This window comes from Manis pentadactyla, chromosome X, assembly GCF_030020395.1.
Source record: "Manis pentadactyla isolate mManPen7 chromosome X, mManPen7.hap1, whole genome shotgun sequence".
NCBI classification, from domain to species: domain Eukaryota; kingdom Metazoa; phylum Chordata; class Mammalia; order Pholidota; family Manidae; genus Manis; species Manis pentadactyla.
Genome location: NC_080038.1, coordinates 146,386,161 through 146,407,085, shown reverse-complemented (window position 1 = coordinate 146,407,085; position 20,925 = coordinate 146,386,161). Strand labels below are relative to the sequence as shown.

General features: G+C 51.7%; 3 protein-coding genes across 8 annotated transcripts; all 3 read left to right on the top strand.

Annotated features, from left to right (window-relative positions):
- The first annotated feature begins 2,620 nt into the window (after nucleotides 1-2,620).
- On the top strand, nucleotides 2,621-6,501 carry SLC10A3 (solute carrier family 10 member 3). Of its 6 annotated transcripts, none has more exons than XM_036923582.2 (2): nucleotides 2,621-2,733; nucleotides 4,695-6,501. In XM_036923582.2, exon 2 carries the CDS (start codon nucleotides 4,833-4,835, stop codon nucleotides 6,264-6,266), a length of 1,434 nt encoding a protein of 477 aa, XP_036779477.1. In that variant the 5' UTR covers nucleotides 2,621-2,733; nucleotides 4,695-4,832; the 3' UTR covers nucleotides 6,267-6,501. The 6 variants fall into 6 exon arrangements, with proteins under 6 accessions (XP_036779477.1, XP_036779478.1, XP_036779476.1 ...); XM_036923583.2 differs by having other exon boundaries at nucleotides 2,638-2,944; XM_036923581.2 differs by having other exon boundaries at nucleotides 2,638-2,996.
- A 549-nt stretch (nucleotides 6,502-7,050) lies between these two features.
- Nucleotides 7,051-8,210, top strand: UBL4A (ubiquitin like 4A). Its single transcript, XM_036923588.2, has 4 exons — nucleotides 7,051-7,208; nucleotides 7,367-7,472; nucleotides 7,696-7,910; nucleotides 8,025-8,210. Exons 1-4 carry the CDS (start codon nucleotides 7,161-7,163, stop codon nucleotides 8,133-8,135), a joined length of 480 nt encoding a protein of 159 aa, XP_036779483.1. The 5' UTR covers nucleotides 7,051-7,160; the 3' UTR covers nucleotides 8,136-8,210.
- An 11,135-nt stretch (nucleotides 8,211-19,345) lies between these two features.
- LAGE3 (L antigen family member 3) lies at nucleotides 19,346-20,562 on the top strand. The gene is made up of 3 exons (XM_036923594.2): nucleotides 19,346-19,498; nucleotides 19,877-19,971; nucleotides 20,227-20,562. The coding sequence occupies exons 1-3, from the start codon at nucleotides 19,361-19,363 to the stop codon at nucleotides 20,339-20,341; spliced, it is 348 nt and encodes a 115-aa protein (XP_036779489.2). The 5' UTR covers nucleotides 19,346-19,360; the 3' UTR covers nucleotides 20,342-20,562.
- Nucleotides 20,563-20,925: the final 363 nt, after the last annotated feature.

Here is a 20,925-nt window from a genome sequence, read left to right as displayed (position 1 = left end):
CCAGTTATACGCATTACCTGCCCAATCCTCATGACAACCCGAGCAAAAAGGACTGCCATTATCCCCATTTCCAGAAGAGGTTAAAGGTCCCTGGCAAGCTTAGGGAGAATTTCACTGGAGCCAGAGGTTAGAAGCCAGATAGGTGGGGCTCCACAAGGCCAGTAGCTTGGCCCAGATGAACACAATCTCACTGAAGGTCCACAGGGCAAGGCTGGGAAGCACTTAAGCCCCACTGTGCCTCAACTGCTGTGAGTGCCTGACCTTCCTAGGACATTCACCAAGTGCTTGTCCTGGGTCACACACCCTTTCACCTGCTGGGATCTCAGGACTGTGCCCCAGCAATGGCTCCTAACTCCTCAGGGGGCTGTGCCCTTGCTAGAGGCACACAGAACAGCAGGCCAGCTTTAGCTCCCACTAGGCCCAGTGCAGACTCAGAAGCTGATAGTGGTGAAGAGTGTAGCCTGTACAAGTTTCCAAACTAGAGGTCAAGTGTTATATATCCCACAGCCCTCCACCAGGGTGCCCCAGCCAAAACCTACCCTTTGGAAGTTAGGACATCACAAGTGCCAGAATGCCAACTCAAACTGGCATAAGCAAAAATAATGACAGGCAGGGAGTCATATTGTTCTTATAATGGACCCCAACGCCCATTGGTGATTCCAGCTCCAAAAATGTCATCAGGACAGGAGCTCTCCAAGTCTCGGATCTGATTTTCTACTTGCTTCCTTGTCAAACATGCTGTCTTCTCCAGGCAGGGGGAGCAATAGTAGAGGTCCCAGTCTAGCAACCACAGCAAAAAGAGCTCCCACCCACCCAACACTTCAGTACAAGTCCTAACTCTCATTGGTCCAAAGTGGATTGTGGGCTTTTCTGTGCATCAGTCTGTGTGGCTCTGATACCCATGGGCACATGCCCACTCCAGCATCCAACACGGGGGTCATCCACATGCAAATCTTGAATACCAAGAGGAGCTATGCTTCCCCAAAAAGAAAATTGAGGTGCTGTGACCTGATGCTGGGTAGGCAAAAATGATAATTGTCACTATACCTCCCTGTTAAATATGAAATGCATCCCATATTTGTGATTGCATAGAATGTGCCTTCCATGCGTGTGTGCTTATCACATAGTATCTTTGGAGATTCCTGCCTGGAGAGCAGCAGGTGGGCACACATCTCAGGGTCACATCACCATCATGACCCTATTACATAATATGGTGGCAGGTGTCCCATCTGAATTATACTTAGGTTGTTTATCTCTTCGCTCAATCCAGATGACTTCTCTTTGGGAACTAGATATTCTTGACTGATGTGTAAGAGCCCTTCCTCCTTTTCTGGGGTAAATTAATCTCTTAAACCAACTATGGACACTCTCTTAGCTTTAATGTAGCCATCACTTTTTCCAGCAGGGAAAGCCCCCCCAAATTTCCTCATGTCAAACACCCCACTGGGCCACTCTGGCCTTTCAGGGAAAGCTGAAGTCACTGAAAATAATGAGGAGCAGCCTTCTGAATACATTCGCTCTCCATGACCCCTGGCACCACTCCCCTTCAGTTGGAATACAAACACACAGGTTTCCTCCAAGGAGGACACATCTTGGCTGCTTCCAGCTGAGGCATCCCCTTCAGCCAGTTCTACCCAGTCCTCGGATATCCCCACCCCCACTGCTCTTTTGCAAACTGCAGTCTTCAACACAGCATGTGCCAAGCCCAGCCTTCTTACCTGTGCCAGCCTGCTCCACCAAGACCCCTCAACCCCATTTGAGAGGGAGAGCATGAACGTTCCAGCACACCAAGTCCACAACACAAATAGCCTACGCCTTACTGGTCCTCTGAAGCTAAAGAACAGCCTACAGCTATGGCCTCTGAATGTTCTTGACCACCCCGACATAAAGCCTCTTGAGCATGCACCCCCCACCATGTGTATATCTACTTACATATCAGCTGGAGGTTCTAATCTGAACTTGATAAAACACAAACATGAACTTTTTAAATAAATGTATTTGGGTAAGTTGGGATTTTTCATTAAATTTACAATATTTGAAAAGCTAGAGACGCTATGGCTTTTTGTTTTGGACATTCTCAGCTTTGTGCCTTGTGTACCTCCCTGGGGGCAAGTACCTGCAACTCAGGGGCCCACCGGCCTCCATCAGAGCCGCAACAAGAGGTTACTCCAGAGCACTGGGTAGCCACGGAGTCACCAGGGTACTGACTGAAGTTGCCCCCCAGCCTTTGGGAATATGCAAACCCCCTTCGACTCCGTACATGCTTACTGTATTCCCACGTCCTTTTTACACCCTCACCACCTTTTTGCCCATCCTTATGCCCACTGTTTGCATTCCTGTTCCGTGAAGCCTGCTGATCTAGCTGGTGGTGCCAACGCCTAGTTCTGAAAGGTGTTCCACAGTACGGAAAGAGGCGCTTGGTCAATGCCTGCAAGAAGAAAGGTGGAACTAGGCTGCGCCTGACCCCGGCCTCCCGCCACTAGCGGCAGTTCCCGGGCACCCCTGCCTGCCGCAGCAGCCCGGAAAGCTGCCCGGCCTGCGCAGTCGCGCCGGCTCCTCGCCCCCGCAGACGTCACACCCGGCCCGAACCAGCCCAAGCCGCGAGGGGTGAGCGGGCCGCCGCGGGGCGGGGCGGGGCGGGGCGGGGCCTGGCCCTGGCGGGCGGAGCTCCCAGGCGTCCGCCGGTCCGGCAGGCGCTGGCCCCCGCGCCGAGCTCTGGGGCGGCGGTGGTAGGTGAGATCTTCGGGCCGGAGAGGGCGGGCAGAAGGCGGCCTCTGGCCCCGGCCGGGTTCCGTGCTCGCCCACCCGGGGAAGGACGCTGTCGCTGGACCTGGGAGCGGCGTGAGGGCAGCCCCACCGCGACCCCGGGACCGCCGGGACTGGTCGCCGGCCTGCCGGTTGCGGGGCCGCAGCGAGGGCGCGCCCCTTCTTCCCTCCCTCCCCGGTTCGTGCCCGAGCTCTGCTCGTACCCACTCTGGCAACTTCCTGACTCCCAGGTAGGGGGGAGCCCCTGGTCAGCACCGCCAACTGCCCCAACACGGAACGCTCGGCCGGCGTGGGAAACAAGGCTGGCCCGGGGCTCTCTCCCCGCCCTTGGGGCGTATCTGCTCCAAATCCGTCAAGCAGAACTGCTATGGAATCTGGGCCAGACACCTCTTAATGTGACTCAAAGCCGCAAGCCATACTGTTAGGATAGGGTGAGTGGTCCTTCGTCTCCTTCCTTTCTGAAGTGGTTCACACCACCCCGGTGGCTTCAGTCCCAGGTGCCTTCATCTTTTCCCTGTGATTCCCCTCCACTTTGCTCCTCATACACTCCCTGGTTTTTCTGCCTCCTTCTTCAGTGGAACGCAAGGCTGAACCAAGGCCTCCAGGGTAAGTGACCCAAACTCCAAACTGGTAGAGGCCATGGTGTGCCCAAGGGGTAGGGACAGACTTTCCCAGGGATGAGCCTTCTGCTTAACCTGCCCTTCACCCTCTACATCCCCTGCTTTCCAGTCTCAGATGAGGGGGTTCCAGGGCCAAAGACTGGTAGGATCCAGAGAGGCAGAGACCTATTCCAGGACTAGGACTGCAGGGCATAAGGCAACCAACAGTAGTGATGAAAAACGACTCTGTCCTCATCCTGGTTGCCCCAGTTCCAGCAGGTGATGTGACGTTGGGTGGTGGCTGCCCAAATTGAGAATTGGAAGGAAGCAAACCTTCTTTCACCCAGAGGCACCCCGCCCCCCTAGAACTACTCATAGCTCCACTGGGAGTTTCAGGCTTGGTTAGGGACCATGTGGGCATGGGGAGGAGCCCCTGAACTCCAAGCAGAGCCTCTCAGGTGTGACACAGTAGCACTTGGAGCTCAAATTCTGGGGACTGCCAGAGGAGTAGAAGCTCTGACAGAAAGAGAAGACCCCAACAGACATGTGGCCCTATTTGACTCCCTCTTGCTGCCCCTTCTGACAGCTTCCCTGGGAAGAGAAGACCTGCTTCCCCCAGGACCCCCATCTCGCCCCTGTCAACAGGTCGGGTAGACGAGGCAGCCACAGCAGCACTGTTCACAAGTACATGTTGGTGGTGGACATAAGCCCCTGGGGCCTTTGGCTGCATGGTCACTCACTGCCCATGCCACTTTGCTGGCTAATTTCCACCTGGCAGATGACACTCAATTGCCCTAACCTGCTCTCTGATGGCTTCTCAGATCTGGCCCAAGTCCCATCAGCACCTTTTGCTGTCATCAGTTTGTCTCCTTGTCATCCCTGGGCAGCCTTTCAGAGATTTCATCCCGGTTGTAGTATCACTGCAACCTTCGCTATAGCTGTGTCTCATAGCCAGTGGAGAACAGGCTACCAGTGACAGGATGGGAGATGACTCTCCTGAATCCTTTGGTATCAGGACTTCTTTATGGTCACTGTGCTGACTGTGCAAGCCCAGGGAAATCAGCAGGTATCAGTAGCTGAACAGGAATTACTGTCTGTAGGTGGCCCCTCGGGGTGAGGGATAGGAGGCTTGAGACAGCAGTGCTGGTGTAAGGCACAGCCAAGCGGCTCTCAGATGCCAGCAATAGGCATTGATTGCTTTGCCATTCCTGGGCTTGGGGCAAGAAGTCTTGTTGAGTCTCCCAGAAGTGAGCTTCCAGATGCCCATGCTTCTGGGCTCACAGCTGCTCGCCCTCACCAGCCATCTCTCTCTGTCCCTTCTCTCCTCAGGAAGAGCTCTGCCATCAAAGAAGACAACACAGGGCCAGGCCTCACCCATGGACCCTTCCCAGGACCACCCGGCAGCACCAGCAGGGCTTCTCTCCTAAGGCACAGCACACCTGGGCACACCATCCTTTGGTAGCAGCCATGGTGCTTAGGAGGGGCAGGGGCAGCACCCAGTGGTGGTCTGGCCTGGGAGAGGGTGATGGTTGCCCAGGTCTCCTAGGCATGCTCAGGGCTGCCCTGCTGCTTCTCAGCCTGCCATGTGGGGCCCAGGGAATAGCCAGTGCCAATCTCAGCACAGCTCTGGGCGATACCATGCCACTGACAGGGGGCTGCTACTTGAGCATTGGGGATGGCTCTGTCATGGAGTTTGAGTTCCCAGAGGACAGCGAGGGCATCATTGTGATCTCAAGTCAGTACCCAGGCCAGGGTAACACAACAGGGCCCAGCCCCATGCTGAGGGTCACCTCCCTTGACGCAGAGGTGCTGACCATCAAGAATGTGAGTGCCATAACCTGGGGTGGTGGGGGCGGCTTTGTGGTGAGCATCCACTCAGGCCTGCCTGGACTAGCCCCACTCCACATCCAGCTGGTGGATCCCCATGAGGCCCCATTCATGCTGATTGAGGAGCGGAGAGATTTCTGCATCAAGGTCTTACCTGCTGAAGACACCCCTGCCACCCTTGGCACCGACCTAGTCCACTTCTCAGAGAACCCAATACTCTATTTGCTCCTGCCTCTTATCTTTGTTAACAAGTGTACATTTGGGTGCAAAGTGGAACTCGAGGTTCTGAAGGGGCTCCTGCAGAGCCCCCAGCCCATGCTGCTGGGTCTCCTGGGCCAGTTTCTGGTCATGCCCTTTTATGCTTTCCTGATGGCCAAGGTCTTCATGCTGCCCAAGGCCCTGGCTCTGGGCCTCATCATCACCTGCTCGTCACCTGGCGGCGGGGGGAGCTACCTCTTCAGCCTCCTCCTCGGAGGGGATGTCACCCTGGCCATCTCCATGACTTTCATCTCAACAGTGGCTGCCACTGGTTTCCTGCCCCTGTCCTCAGCTGTCTACAGCCGTCTGCTCAGCATTCATGAAACACTCCACGTGCCCATCTCCAAGATCCTGGGGACCCTGCTGTTCATCGCCATCCCCATAGCAGCAGGGGTGGTGATCAAGTCCAAGCTCCCCAAGTTCTCCCAGCTGCTGCTGCAGGTCATCAAGCCCTTCAGCTTTGTACTGCTCCTGGGTGGCCTCTTCCTGGCCTACCACATGGGGGTCTTCATCCTGGTGGGTGTCAGGCTGCCCATTGTAGTGGTGGGCTTCACAGTGCCTCTGGTTGGCCTCCTGGTGGGCTACTGCCTGGCCACATGCCTGAAGTTGCCAGTGGCCCAGCGGCGGACAGTTAGCATTGAGGTAGGGGTGCAGAACAGCCTGCTGGCCTTGGCCATGTTACAGCTGTCTCTCCGCCGCCTTCAAGCTGACTATGCCTCCCAGGCCCCCTTCATTGTGGCATTGAGTGGCACCTCAGAGATGCTGGCCTTGGTCATTGGCCACTTCATCTATAGCAGCCTGTGCCCAGTTCCTTGAGGCCCCTGGGTCAAGCTTTTGCCACCCCTAGCCCCTACCCTCCCACCCACTGTCCCCACAGTTCTTGTGTACCAAAGGCCTTTAGTTCTCATGCACTATGCACTCAGAAAAATTCAGGCGTATTTTTTTTACTGGTTTTTTTATTCTCCAGCTTTCAGTGCCAAAGAAGCCACACTGAGTTAGGTAGGTGGGTACTGCCCAGAAAATACATTTCAATAAAAGAGAAGCAAGCTTGGGTCCCTTCCAATCTTTGCCCTTTGGGGACTAAGGGTGGGGGAAGGAAGGGTGTCTCTGGGTAGGTGTGGGCCAGGGTGGATGACTGGCTTGGGTGACACACAGTGACCTCTGCACAGACTCTCTCAGCCCTTCTTCCCCACACATTCCCTCTCTGGGAGAGGTGGGCCTCTATTCCAGAAAACAGAAGGAGGAGGAGGGCAGAGGCCTGGCTCCCCTACCTGCTCCCAAGCCTGCTTGGTTCTCTGCAGCCAGACTAGAAAGGAGGCAGAAGGCCTGCGGGCAATGGGGCAAGCTTGGCAGGCCTGGGGCGTTTGTGGACCCCTGAGAGACAGTCTCTGGGACTGCAGCTCGGGCAGGCTGGCCGCGAGAGCGAGCGCACTCCCAGCTCTCCCGCCTCCCAGGGCCCTGCTCCCAGAAGGAGCCGACCGGGCCCTACCAGTTCCTCCCGCCCCTCCCCGCGCGGCCGCCGCTGGGGACCTGTCAGCCCGGGTCTTCCCTGTGCGTCTGCGAGGCGGGACCGCTAGGACACTCCTCCCCCGGGGGGCGGGGCGGGGTGCGGACACGCCCCTCTCGCTGCTTCCGGCAGCGGCGGGCGGTTCCCGCGGCTGGGGGCCGTTGGGGTTCGCGCCGGCCGGGGTGTACGGCGCCGCGGCCGCCATGCAGCTGACAGTGAAGGCGCTCCAGGGCCGCGAGTGCAGCGTGCAGGTAGCGTCGCCGGCCCCCGCCACCGTGGCAGCTCGCGCACTCACCCAGCCCGGGCGCAGGGACGGGCCGGGCCCAGGGAGGGCACGGGGAGGCCGGGAGAGCTGCCCCCAGCGGAGGCCGCGGGCTCATCCCCTGCCTCGCTCCCTCGACCCGGCCAGGTGTCGGAGGACGAGCTGGTATCCACGCTGAAACATCTGGTCTCCGAGAAGCTAAACGTCCCCGTATGCCAGCAGCGGCTGCTGTTCAAGGGCAAGGCCCTGGCAGGTAACCGGGAAGAGGAGACGCCCAGAGAGCCCGCAGGAAGTCGGGGGGCGGGCTGTCCAGGCCGACCCTGGACGGTAGTGTAATGAATGGGACGCTGACCACTTGATCCAGGCTTCAGGGAGCTGGAGGAACCCTCAGGCTGATGCCGCAGCGCTACTGCCTGCGCTCCGTGAGGCCACCCCCACTGCTGTGGGTAACGACTCCATCAATCTCTCTTTGACAGATGGAAAAAGACTCTCCGATTACAGCATTGGGCCCAATTCCAAGCTCAACCTAGTGGTCAAACCTCTAGAGAAGGTGTTACTGGAAGAAAGCGCTGCCCGGAGACTGGCTGAAGCCCCGCCCCCATCCCCGTCCGCCTGGCAGCTGATCTCCAAAGTCTTGGCCCGGCACTTCAGTGCTGCAGATGCCAGCAGAGTCCTGGATCAACTACAGAGGGTGAGAAGGGTAGCGGGTCGCCCACTCCCAGCCCAGCTGCTCCCAGCCCCTGCCTCTGTCACAGCGTACCCTCCCACTGGCACCCCCTGAATCTTCCTGGCCTTCTCTCCTCAGGATTATGAGAGGTCCCTCAGCCGCCTGACACTGGATGACATTGAACGCTTGGCTAGCCGCTTCCTGCACCCCGAAGTGACTGAAGCTATGGAGAAAGGGTTTTCCAAATAGGATTCCGGGAGTGTGGGGAAGAGCCTGGCTGGGCCACAAGCTGCATGTAGCATTAAATGTGTTCTCATGTTGCAATTTGGCTCATAATAATAATAATAGCTGGTAGGTACCAGGTTACCCATACCTGGCTCTTGTAGGTGCCAGGCACCGTTCAAAGCATTTGACCTGGGTTTGCTCCTGCACCTCACACAGAAGGTGAGACGACAAGGCTCCTAGCAGTGAAGTGGGGGAGCCAGAATCAGTCCAGTCAACTTCTAGAAGTGCCTCAGCGTGAGAAGGAAAAAGGGGCTGTTTGGAACGGTTCTGAGGGATGGGCTTTGGCGTATCATGTTTAGCCCACTGAGAATAAACTTTGAGCAGCTCCTTTCCAGGCCTGAAAGGGGAAGCAGCTGGACCTTGCTGCCCAATCCTGTCACCCGACCTCTGACAAGTCTGGCATTGGCAGTAAGCCAAGTGACAGCCAGCCCTGGGTGTCCTCAGCTGCTGCAGCCGGTGTGTACTAGATGAAGGAAAAGCAGGTTGGGGAGTTGTGGGCAAATGCCACCTTGATCTGTGGTCTGACCTCAGGCAAGTCCCTGTGCCATGCTGGTCCCCAGCCACTGACTCTGCACAATGAGGGCCACTCCTTAAACCTCGGTTTCCTTCTGTTTCATAAACAAACTGAGGCCAAAAGCCAAGCAATAGCTGAACTTGACTCAGCAATGGAGTGTCCTGGCCCTTCGTGTGACAGCTGTTCTCTGGGCTTGTCACAGCTCTTCTTCTCTACTGGTCTCCTAGATGTGGGCAGTTCTTGCCCCCTTAGGAATGACAGATGACTGGCTTGAGGTCACTCAGCCCCAGCCAGGCCCCCACACCCTGTGCTCACCCACAGAGTGAGAGTAGGCCCTTCCCCTTCCAGGTGTGCTCGGGGCTCTCACTTTGCACACCCCTCACTGCCGGGGGCAGAAGCATGAGCTGGTGGCACTGGTCCCACCCCTCTGCCTTCTGTGCGGGCCCTAGAGGTCATCTAGGTACCTGATCCTTGGAGAAGAGCACCGGGAGAGGTTGAGGCTGGAAGGAAGCCACCCTGCTGCCTGGGCTTCGGGGGTGAACACTGGGTCCCCAGGCTGGGAAGATGGACAGAAGCCTGATGCTCAAAGGCTTTGAAGGATGGACAGAAGCCACCTGGCTGTACCCGAGAGCTGGGAACATCAAACAGCAGGACCCACTTGGAGCTGTGGAGTCTGCCGGGTCATGTGATAGACTTACCAATGCTCTTGTTTATTTTGAGTCAGGAAATATTTGTTGAAATTTAAATGTCACTGAAGGTGAATGTGAGACTTTGACTTTTATCCAAAAGGAACTATATTAGCTAGGCTGCTTTGGGTTTCCAATAATTGGTTTAACCATAAAGGAAACTGGTTCCAACAATAAAGGAAACTTACTGGTTTACAAAACAGAAATCCAGGGGTACAGGCCACTGATGGACAATTTCACCAAATACCCAGTTTCTTCCTACTTTCCTTCTGCAATTTTCAGTGTCTGCTTCATCCCAGGCCATCACCTCAGGATCAAAAGGTGGCTGCCTATTGCTTCCACCACATCCCTCATTCATTCATAGCCAGCAAGGAGCACCTTCTCGCCCTATAGTGTAGCTTCTTTCTCAGATACCTCCAGCAAATAAATGATGTCCTTTCATTGGTCAGAACTGGATGGTGCCTCGAATCATTTTGGCCAGAGGTGAGGTGGGCAGTGGGAAGCCAATCCCCTAGACACACATGAGCTGTGAGAGGGAGAGGGAGATTTTCAACAAAAGCTAGGTCGTCAGGGAGGGCTGAATGGTGGCCCCAAACAGCAACTGTCCACTGCAGGGAGTGGTGACACATGCAGATGCTCATTTCAGACAGACCGTAGAGATGGTCATTGAGTCCCTTGGACCAGAGCCTCCTGCATCAGGGGTGACAGAACCATTTAATAGGTTAGGAGGCATCAGCTGGGCAGTTAGGCATGGGAGTCAGAAACTCAGTGGGGAGATCAGGCTGGACATGGACACAGGAGTGAAGTCTTCAGGGTACATGGTGGGAGCCTCACTGACAGAAGAGCTTAGTGGGACAGACCTGGTCCAGTTCCAGAGCCCTGTGCAGCCTTCTACAATGTTGTTGGGACTGTACCTTCTACAGACCTACAAAGCTGCAGGGATAGGAGATGGGAGAGACAGGTGGGGGGCAGGAGGCTCGGTCCAGGCCCTGTGCAGTCATAAGAGGAGGCCAGGGACTGCATGTGAAAATGGAGCAGTCACAGGCCACAGCCCCTTTGGCCCTAGAGTCTGGGGGTGGCCCCTTGTATACGTGCAGGCCCCACATGCTGAGATCCTTCAGTAGTGGCCCGAATGTTTACTGCAGGTGCTGTGCCCCTCCCAGCCAAGCGTCCACCCTCTATCCCCTGTCGCCTGCACACTTGGGAGAGGTCTCAGGACAGTCCCTGATCTCCAGGGACATGGTACAGCTCACAGACCCTGTTGTGATGGAAATGATATTGGAGGATGGCAGGATGGGGCAGGGGCTTAGCTGAAGTGACCTGTCAGGCACCTGGAATAAGATGCTTGTGGTGCCTTTTCCCAAGGGCACATGGGACAAGAGGCAGATTCAGAAGAGAGCAGCTTTTGCTTTGGGGTGGGGCTTGTTGAGTGGGAGGTGCCCAAGTAACAGATTAGCTGTGCCCACAATTTGCTGGCACTTTGCAGGCCTCTGGTGCGGGCCTGGCTAAAACTGGGCCTAGCCAGCTTCAGTAGGTCCCACAGGGGCACTGCTTAGCCAGGCTGGACACTTCAGGGAGCAGATGTCACACCTATGACCTGCCTCAGAACCCCAGATCCTGACAAGCCTGCAGGAGAGACAACACACCCCTCTCCACCTCCCTGGGCTCTTGGGTCTCAGCCCTGTTGGTTCTTCCCCACAACAACTTCTTGGGGTCTCTAGGGGTGTGTCTCCAGACCCCTTCTTTTATATGTATCACTACCCAGGGGAGCTTGTCCATCTTCACTTCCATTTCTGTGCTTCACTCCTATGGCTGCGGCTCATTTGAGCCCGTTAGCCCTGAGCAGCAGGCCACACCTCTACCAAGTGGCTCTCCTGTGAGCCACCTTATTCGTTCCTTTAGCACACATTCACTTAGCGCCCGCCATGTTCCAAACGCTAGCAACACTGGCACTGAAGACACAGTTCCTTCCCTGTTGGCACCCTGGTCCGGCTCTGGGCAGCCCGTTAGCACACATTTTCTCCATTCGGTGAGCTTTTAACGACAAGAGGCAGGAGGCCAACTTTGCTTCTTTCAACTCTTTCTCCATAGGCATTCAGGCTATATTTTTGGAAGAGTCCAGAACAGTTGCCTTCTAGAATGTTCCAGAGTCTGGATGTGCCTGATTCCTTCCTCAGTGGTTTAGCTTAAGCATTTTGATGAGAGCGCCACCCAGCAGATGCTGTGTCCTCCCCCCACCTCAATATCATCAGGAAGCACTCCTACTGTTTTAGAGGCTTGATTTGGTTTGATCACATTGTCAGTGTGGCTGATGCCAGTTTCTCCATTGCAAGGTTGCATTTTCCCTTCCTAATGCACAAGAAATCGGGGGTAATACCTTGAGACTCTGCGGCTATCCTGTTCCCCAACAACTTTTACCTAATGGCTTTACCATCAGAGGATGATCCTGGCCTCAAAGAGTTACACTGGTGGCTGCAAAATGGTGGCTTTCTGATGCTTTCTTTCTTTCTGCAATTAGTTGGCATTTCTCTATAAAAAGCTTTCTTTTTTCCCTACTTTCTTTCTGGATCATCCTGGTGGATGCAGTGCTCTTTTATTCAACAACCTAAAATCCAAGAATGTCATTTTGGGGAGTAATTTTTATTGGACTATAGCATGCATACATCATCAGTGCACAGCTCAATGGATTTTTAAATTAAATACACCCATGTATCTATCCCCTCCAAATGAAAATATAGAATATCACCAGCACTTCAACACCTTCCTTGGTGCCCCCTCCCAGTCATACTCCTCTCCAAAAGGATTAATATCTTTTTGGATGTTCAAATTGTTCTACTTTGGTCCTTTCCACTTGGCTTCCAGGTCCCTCTGCAATTCCTCATCCTTTTGTTTTTCAATCACTCCTTACTTTCTGGCACTACAAGGTGTTCCAAGCTCGTCTTGTATTTTTTCCTGCACCAGCCCTAGAATCATTCATTTCTCCAAGGAGTTCTGGTTCATCTTAGTGGAGAGTGGTATTTAGAAACCAAGGTCTTGGTCCAGGGTGTGTTCATTGCTACTGGGTGTCATTTCTTCTAGATGCTGTCACTGGACAAAACTTGGAAATATGTATTTAAGAGCTAGTACTGAAATCCCCAGTTTGAATCCAGTATCACAATTCTCTCTCACCTTCCCTCATTCCACAGGGAGAATTCTGGCTCCCATTGATGTATTTACTCATTTTGTCTACCAAATAGTCTAAAAGTACACCTAAAAAGGCCTCACCATCACCTCTTCACTACCATTATTAACAGCAACCATACTAAGAGTAAAGCCAATTCCTTTTGTCACATGGGATGAAGACTATATCCCATGAAAGGAGTACAGTCAAATAGCTGGGTTTAAAAGGCACTTGAATTATTTTCTCTGTGTGGTTCTGACATCAATTAGATATGCAGTTAGGCTCATTAGTTTTTGTTATTATTCAATTTTAGCATTTGATCGTTTTCACTCTTTGAACATGTAAAATACATGTTTCGAGGAAAAAAAACTACACAAAAAGGTATATTCCAAAAACAAAAGCCAGGGAGGAGCCAAGATGGTGGCATGAGTAGGGCAGCGGAAATATCCTCCCAAAACCATATATATATTTGAAAATACAACAAATACCACTATTCCTAACAGAGAGACCAGAAGATTCAGGACAACAGCCAGGCTACATCTACACGTGCGAGAACCCAGCACCTTGCAAAGGGGGTAAGATACAAGCCGTGGCCCGGCAGGACCCGAGCGGCCCCCACCCCAGCTCCCCAGCGGGAGGAGAGGAGTCGGAGCGGGGAGGGAGAGGGAGCCCAGGACTGCTAAACACCCAGCCTTAGCCATCCGCACCAGGACCGCAGACACACAGTGCATGGTGTGTTGGATACTAGGGAAACAGGACAGTAAGACCTGTGAGTGGGTCCCCGCAGCCGGCACCCCTGGGAGAAAAGAAAAGCCAGTACTTTTTGAAAGTCTTAAAGGGACAGGGGCCTGACAGCTGGACAGAAGCATCCCAGCAGTTGGGAATCCCAGGGAACTCCAGGCGCCCTAACCCTCTGGGAGGCAGTGCAGCTCTGAGGCCCCTCACAGCGATAAGCAGCCTCCCAGTGTATTACCCCTCGGCGTGGCCATGCCATAGCAGGGGAGCAGCCTGAGACCAGCCACGCCACAGCAGCCACACAGAGCCTCCTCCGCAGCCACCTGGGCCAGACTCAGAGGCCCCGTCGGCATGCAGCTGTCCAGCACTAGCTGCTTCAGGTTGCCATTCTCCCAGTAAGGGAAGGCGACAGGCAAGCAAGAAGGGACGTTCTCCCAGCCGACACACGCACCAACTGCCTACGACTACCTCTATCACCATGAAAAGACAGAAGAATTTGATCCAGACCAGAATCACACAGACAGCCCCTGAGAGGGAACCTCGGGAGATAGATTTAACCAATCTTCCTGAAAAAGAATTGAAAATAAAGGTCATAACCATGCTGATGGAGCTGCAGAGAAAAATGCAAGAGCTAACGGATAAACTTGGGAGGGAGAACACAGAAATAAAACAATCTCTGGAAGGCCTTAAAAGCAGAATGGACGAGGTGCAAGAGGCCGTGAATGGAATAGAAACCAGAGAACAGGAACGCAGAGAAGCTGACGCAGAGAGAGAGAAAAGGACCTCCAGGAATGAAAGAATATTAAGAGAACTGTGTGACCAATCCAAACGGAACAATATCCGCATTACAGGGGTACCAGAAGAAAAAGAGAGAGAAAAAGGGATAGAAAGTGTCTTTGAAGACATAATTGCTGAAAACTTTCCCAAACTGGGGGAGGAAATAGCCACTCAGACCATGGAAGCCCACACACCTCTCAACAGAAGGAACCTAAGGAGGACAACACCAAGACACATAATAATTAAAATGGCAAAGATCAAGGACAAAGACAGAGTATTAAAGGTAGCTAGAGAGAGAAAAAATGTCACCTACAAAGAAAAACCCATCGGGATTTCATCAGACTTCTCAACAGAAACCTTACAGGCCAGAAGAGAACGGCATGATATATTTAATGCAATGAAACAGAAGGGCCTTGAACCAAGGATACCATATCCAGCACGATTATCATTTAAATATGAAGGAGGGATTAAACAATTCCCAGACAAGCAAAAGTTAAGGTAATTTGCCTCCCACAAACCACCTCTACAGGGTATTTTAGAGGGACTGCTCTAGATGGTACAACATTCGAAAATCCATCAACATCATCCACCACATAAACAAAAAGAAGGACAAAAATCACATGATCATCTCCATAGACGCTGAAAGATCATTCGACAAAATTCAACATCCATTCATGATAAAAACTCTCAACACAATGGGTATAGAGGGCAAGTACCTCAACATGATAAAGGCCATATATGACAAACCCACAGCCAACATCATACTGAACAGCGAGAAGCTGAAAGCTTTTCCTCTAAGATCTGGAACAAGACAGAGATGCCCACTCTCCCCACTGTTATTCAACATAGTACTGGAGGTCCTAGCCATGGCAATTAGGCAAAACAAAGAAATACAAGGAATCAAGATTGGTAAAGAACAAGTCAAACTGTCACTATTTGCAGATGACATGATATTGTACATAAAAAACCCTAAAGACTCCACTCCAAAACTACTAGAACTAATATCAGAAATCAGCAAAGTTGCAGGATACAAAATTAATACACAGAAATCTGTGGCTTTCCTATACACTAACAATGAACTAACAGGAAGAGAAATCAGGAAAACAATTCCATTCACAATTGCATCAAAAAGAATAAAATACCTAGGAATAAACCTAACCAAGGAAGTGAAAGACCTATACCCTGAAAACTACAAGACACTCTTAAGAGAAATTAAAGAGGACACTAACAAATGGAAACTCATCCCATGCTCCTGGCTGGGAAGAATTAATATCGTCAAAATGGCCATCCTGCCCAAAGCAATATACAGATTCAATGCAATCCCTATCAAATTACCATCAGCATTCTTCAACGAACTGGAACAAATAGTTCAAAAATTCATATGGAACCACCAAAGTCTCTGAATAGCCAGAGCAATCCTAAGAAGGAAGAATAAAGTTGGGGGGATCTCGTTCCCCAACTTCAAGCTCTACTACAAAGTCACAGTAATCAAGACAATTTGGTACTGGCACAAGAACAGAGCCACAGACCAGTGGAATAGAATAGAGACTCCAGACATTAACCCAAACATATATGGTCAATTTAATATACAATAAAGGAGCCATGGACATACAATGGGGAAATGACAGCCTCTTCAACAGCTGGTGTTGGCAAAACTGGACAGCTACATGTAAGAGAATGAAACTTGATCACTGTCTAACCCCATACACAAAAGTAAATTCGAAATGGTTCAAAGACCTGGATGTAAGTCATGAAACCATAAAATTCTTAGAAAAAAACATAGGCAAAAATCTCTTGGACATAAACATGAGCAACTTCTTCATGAACATGTCTCCTCGGGCAAAGGAAACAAAAGCAAAAATGAACAAAGACTATATCAAGCTGAAAAGCTTCTGTACAGCAAAGGACACGATCAATAGAACAAAAAGACATCCTACAGTATGGGAGAATATATTCATAAGTGACAGATCCGATAACAGGTTGACATCCAAAATATATAAAGAGCTCACGCACCTCAACAAACAAAAAGCAAATAATCCAATTAAAAAATGGGCAGAGGAGCTGAACAGACAGTTCTCCAAAGAAGAAATGCAGATGGCCAACAGACACATGAAAAGATGCTCCACATCACTTGTCATCAGAGAAATGCAAATCAAAACCACAATGAGATATCACCTCACACCAGTAAGGATCACCACCATCCAAAAGACAAACAACAACAAATGTTGGCGAAGTTGTGGAGAAAGGAGAACCCTCCTACACTGCTGGTAGGAATGTAAAGCAGTTCAACCATTGTGGAAAGCAGTAAGAAGGTTCCTCAAAAAGCTCAAAATAGAAATACCATTTGATCCAGGAATTCTACTTTTAGGAATTTACCCTAAGAATACAGCAGCCCAGTTTGAAAAAGACATATGCACCCCTATGTTTATTGCTGCACAATTTACAATAGCCAAGAAATGGAATCAACCTAAGTGTCCATCAGTAGATGAATGGATAAGGAAGATGTGGTACATATACACAATGGAATATTATTGAGTCATAAGAGTAAAACAAATCCTACCATTTGCAACAACATGGATGGAGCTACAGGGTATTATGCTCAGTGAAATAAGCCAGGTGGAGAAAGACAAGTACCAAATGACTTCACTCATATGTGTAGTATAATAACAAAGAAAAAACTGAAGGAACAAAACAGCAGCAGAAGCACAGAACCCAAGAATGGACTAACAGTTACCAAAGGGAAAGGGACTGGGAAGGAGGGGTGGGAAGGGAGGGATAAGGGGCGGGCATTATGATTACTATGTATAATGTGGGAGGGGGTCACAGGGAGGGCTGTGCAACACAGAGAAGTAGTGATTCTACAGCATCTTACTACACTGATGGACAGTGACTGTAATGGGGTTTGTGGGGGGGACTTGGTGAAGGGGGGAGACTAGTAAACAGGTTACTCATGTAATTGTAGATTAATGATACCAAAATTTTTTTAGAAAGCGCCATATGCTTATCTACAACTTGCTCACCTTCAGAAGTCACAGTGTTTTAATTTTTTTCATATTTCCTTCCAAATATCATTTTTATTTATTTACATAAATAGGTGAATAAACTAGAAGTGGGACATTACTTGGCCATAAGGCAGAAGGAGATCTTGCCATTTGCAAAAGCGTGGATGGACCTAGTGGGTATTATACTAAGTGAAATTAGTCAGATGGAGAAAGCCAAGTGCTGTATGATTTCACCTAATGTGGATGCTAAAAAACAAAACTAATGAACAAACAAAAGCCCAGAAACCGACTCAAATACTGAGAACAAACTGGTGGTTACAGAGGTGTGTGTGTGTAGTAGGTAAAAGAGATCAGGAGGTACAAACTTCAAGCTATGAAAGAAATAAGTCATGGTGATGAAAGGTACAGCATGGGGAATATAGTCAGTAATATTGTAATAACCCAGTATGCTGACAGATGGTAACTACACTTACCATCCTGAGCATTTCGTAATGTATGTAATTGTCCAGTCACCATGTTGTGCACTTGAAACTGAGACAGGGACTGTGGATGTAGTCAGAGTAAGGTGAGGGCCTCCAGGAAAAGCAAGGCAGGATATTACAGTCTAAGCAATGTAACTACATGCAAGGAAACCCCCTACCAAAACTCTGTGTTAAATATTAAGCTCTAGAGTCATTCTTCAGTGAGATCAGTTAATATTCCCCAGATATCATGCAACTAATAGAGAGAGAGAAAATATTCCCCAGATAAAGAAGAGTAGCACATGTTCTTATTATGCTAGTTATTTATAATCATGTGTAAAATTCACTTTAGCATGCTAAAAGACCCAGGCCTATGTGCTGTCTTTCCTCCTTCTGACTTGATGAGGTGATTTGCAATCTGGGCTATTAATAATGGCAGGCCCTGCCATAAACAACATAGTAAAAGGCAGGAAGGATTCCATCTTAAAAATAAAATTGCATTTTAAAAACCCAGGAAGTTAAGAAGTAAGATTCTTAACCTACTTTTTAGCAAACAGACAATAGCTCAGCCCACCTTGGGGGCTGGGCAGGCGGTCTTTTGTGTGATATGCTCCCATACCAAAATGCTGGTATCTCGAAACAATCAGAGCAGTAAGTTTCTTGTGTTAAGTTAATTTTAAATATTCAAGGACCACTTAACAAGTCCACACCCATAAGCCCTGTGCTGATAGACAACACAGAACTCAGGAAACCTCACAGCCAAGTGTGAAACAGCAGATGAGACAGGGACCATGGGTGTAGTCAGAGTAGGGTGAGAGCCTCTGGAAAAAGCAAGGCAGGATATCTGCAGTCAGAGCAATGTAACTACATGCAAGAAAACCCCCTAGTAAAACTCTGTGTTAAACATTCAGCTCTGGAGTCATTCTTCAGTGAGATCAGTTGGTGTACCCCAGATAAAGAAGAGTAGCACATGTTTATTTTATGCCAATTATTTATAACTATGTATAAGACTCACTTTAACAGGCTAAAGGCCCAGGCCTATGTGCTGTCTTTTCTCCTTCAGATCTCATGAGGTGATTTTGCAAACTGGGCAAACTAATTTAGCATGCAAGCCCAGTCATAACACAGTAAAAGGCAAGAAGGATTCCACCGTAAAGATAAGATTGCACTTGACTTACTCCTTAGCAAACAATGCCTCAGCCCACCTTGGGGCCTGAGCAGGTGGCCTTGTTTCATATGCCCTAAGACCAAGATGCTGGTATCTCGGGGAGAAATCAACAGAGCAGGAGGTCACTTGTATCAAGGTACTTGTAAATATCCTAGGACCACTTAGTAAGTCCACATCCCTAAGGTTTTTTTCATGTTCTCGAAAAACCCTCATCTGCCTATAAAACCCCCTAGACATAGCACCACCCCTACTCTCTTGTCCCCTCCTGGCGTGAGCCGGGAGCTCTGTCCCTTCACTTTATCTCTAAATAAAAGCCTGTACCTTGCTCTCCTACCTTGACTGTTTGTGAAGCTCATTTTTCGGCTTCGTGAACAAGAACCCCGGCATTAAAGCTACAGTATTATGTCAGCAACAGCTCCGTTTGAAAAAGAAAACCCAAAAAAGGAGATTACAATCACTCACAACCCCACCACGTGGAGATAACGACTGTTTATGTTTGGGCGACAGGGCCGGCGTGGAGCGAACCGAACTGTTGCCTGGCAGCTTCGGTGGAAGTCTGTTTGCGCAGGTGTCTGGGGGTCGGGTTGTTCAGCGCTCGCGCAGCCCACGGAGTCTTCCATAGTCTCCACCACGGTCGGCTTGGCGGAAACCGTGCAAGCGCCCGGTCTCCCGAAGGCCTGTTGCGCATGCGCGGGGCGGGGCCAGAGCGAGGAGCGGAGTTTCGGGGAGGAGCCGCAGTTCCTCAGCCGCCGGCGGAGAGCGAAGACCGTGGAGCCGGCGCTGCAGGGGCGGGGCCAGAGGCGGAGTGCGGCGCCATGCGGGCTGTAGGCGCGGGCGATGGAGGTCACAGTGTGCCGCAAGCACAGTATGTCGCAGGGCCGGGCGGAGAAGCCACTGCCGCGGCCGGAAGACCGGGAGGCCGACTTTACGTGTTGTATCTTTTCCGCGGGGACTGCAAAGGCGGACTTGGGGCTGCCCTGGAGGGAGAGGAGGAAGAGCTGAGGGGGACCAGGGGGCGCCTGGCGGGGACCGAGTAATGGAGAGCAGAAAGGGAACCGGGCCGGCCGAGGGTGGGTACAGGCCGAGAAGGGCCTGAAGGGGATACGACTCGTCAGGGGGCCCAGGCACCCAGTTGGTATGGATGAGGCCTTCACCAAATCTGCCCCAGCGTTCTCAGCGTGCCTTTCCCATCCCCCCTGGAGGCGGAGATCGCCCGTACTTCCCTGGCCTCGGACGCCGAGCCCCACCGAGTGGTGCTTCACAAGGAACTGACAGTGAGAGGCAGCATCCTCCGGGCGTAAGTTCTGCCAGGGCCCGGGTGGGAGTGGCAGCAGGTGGCCTGGCCCGTCTCCACCCACGGGCATTCTGTTAGAGACGCGGAGACCCTCCCGGGCTGGGTCAAGGGAGGGGATGCGGCGCTCCAGCGTCCCCTCTGGGGCGGGCACACCGATGGAGGTGGCCAAGGGCTGGTTGTAAGGGGTGCCTGAGGAGCAGAGCAAGGAAAGGAGGCGGCCCCACTGCCAACTTGATCTTCTTTTTCCCTTACTTTTAGTCGCTGGAGAGCTGCGGACCCTCGCCTCCTCCGTGTGTCCGTTGTCAACTTCCTTGACCAGCTTTCCCTCGTGTTGCGCACCCTCCAGCGCTTTGGACCCCCTATGTTGCACTAAGCGTCGCCTGGGGATGGGGCCACAAGTTCTACCCTTGTGTCCCCTCCTAGGTGGGGCGTTTTTCCTCCGGCTGTGGTTTCCCTCCTGCAACTAGTTCTGTGCTATTAGGGGGCCTTGGAGGGGGCCTAAATTTCAGCCTCTACTGGCACTTTGGTGCCCAGGGTTTGGCTCGGTGCGTAAATGCTTTTTCCATCACTAAATATCCAGCCGGGCCTCCTCTGTGGGCTGCTCCCCTGCCTTCTCCACCCTGCTCACGCGGATTTCACCACATCAGCCCCTCCCCACTCTGAAACGCCACCAGGCCCACGCCTGCCTCAGGGCCTTTGCTCTGGAACTGAGCTGCCTGGAGCTGAACGTCTTCCTGTGGGGTTCCGCCTGCCCCCCGCCCCCACCCCTACTTAGGATTGCATGCCACTGTCTCTGCGCCTGCATGACTTTAGAAGGTATGCGGGGTGAGTGTGGGTTGGTGGGTGCACAGTGACCGCAGTGCACGCATGCGGGACAGGGAGGAGGAGTTTGGTCAGAGGCGACGTCCAGAGGGCGCCCTGAAAGCCAGACACTTCTTGAGCAGGCTTTGAGCGGCG

Coding starts and splice junctions, on each gene's coding strand:
- SLC10A3 (XM_036923582.2), top strand. CDS start 4,833: ATGGTGCTTAGGAGGGGCAGGGGCAGCACCCAGTGGTGGTCTGGCCTG.
- LAGE3 (XM_036923594.2), top strand. CDS start 19,361: ATGCGCGGGGCGGGGCCAGAGCGAGGAGCGGAGTTTCGGGGAGGAGCC. Junction 19,499..19,876: donor AGTGCGGCGCCATGCGGGCT/GTAGGCGCGGGC, acceptor TCCCCCCTGGAG/GCGGAGATCGCCCGTACTTC. Junction 19,972..20,226: donor AGAGGCAGCATCCTCCGGGC/GTAAGTTCTGCC, acceptor CCTTACTTTTAG/TCGCTGGAGAGCTGCGGACC.
- UBL4A (XM_036923588.2), top strand. CDS start 7,161: ATGCAGCTGACAGTGAAGGCGCTCCAGGGCCGCGAGTGCAGCGTGCAG. Junction 7,473..7,695: donor CAAGGGCAAGGCCCTGGCAG/GTAACCGGGAAG, acceptor TCTCTTTGACAG/ATGGAAAAAGACTCTCCGAT. Junction 7,911..8,024: donor TCCTGGATCAACTACAGAGG/GTGAGAAGGGTA, acceptor TTCTCTCCTCAG/GATTATGAGAGGTCCCTCAG.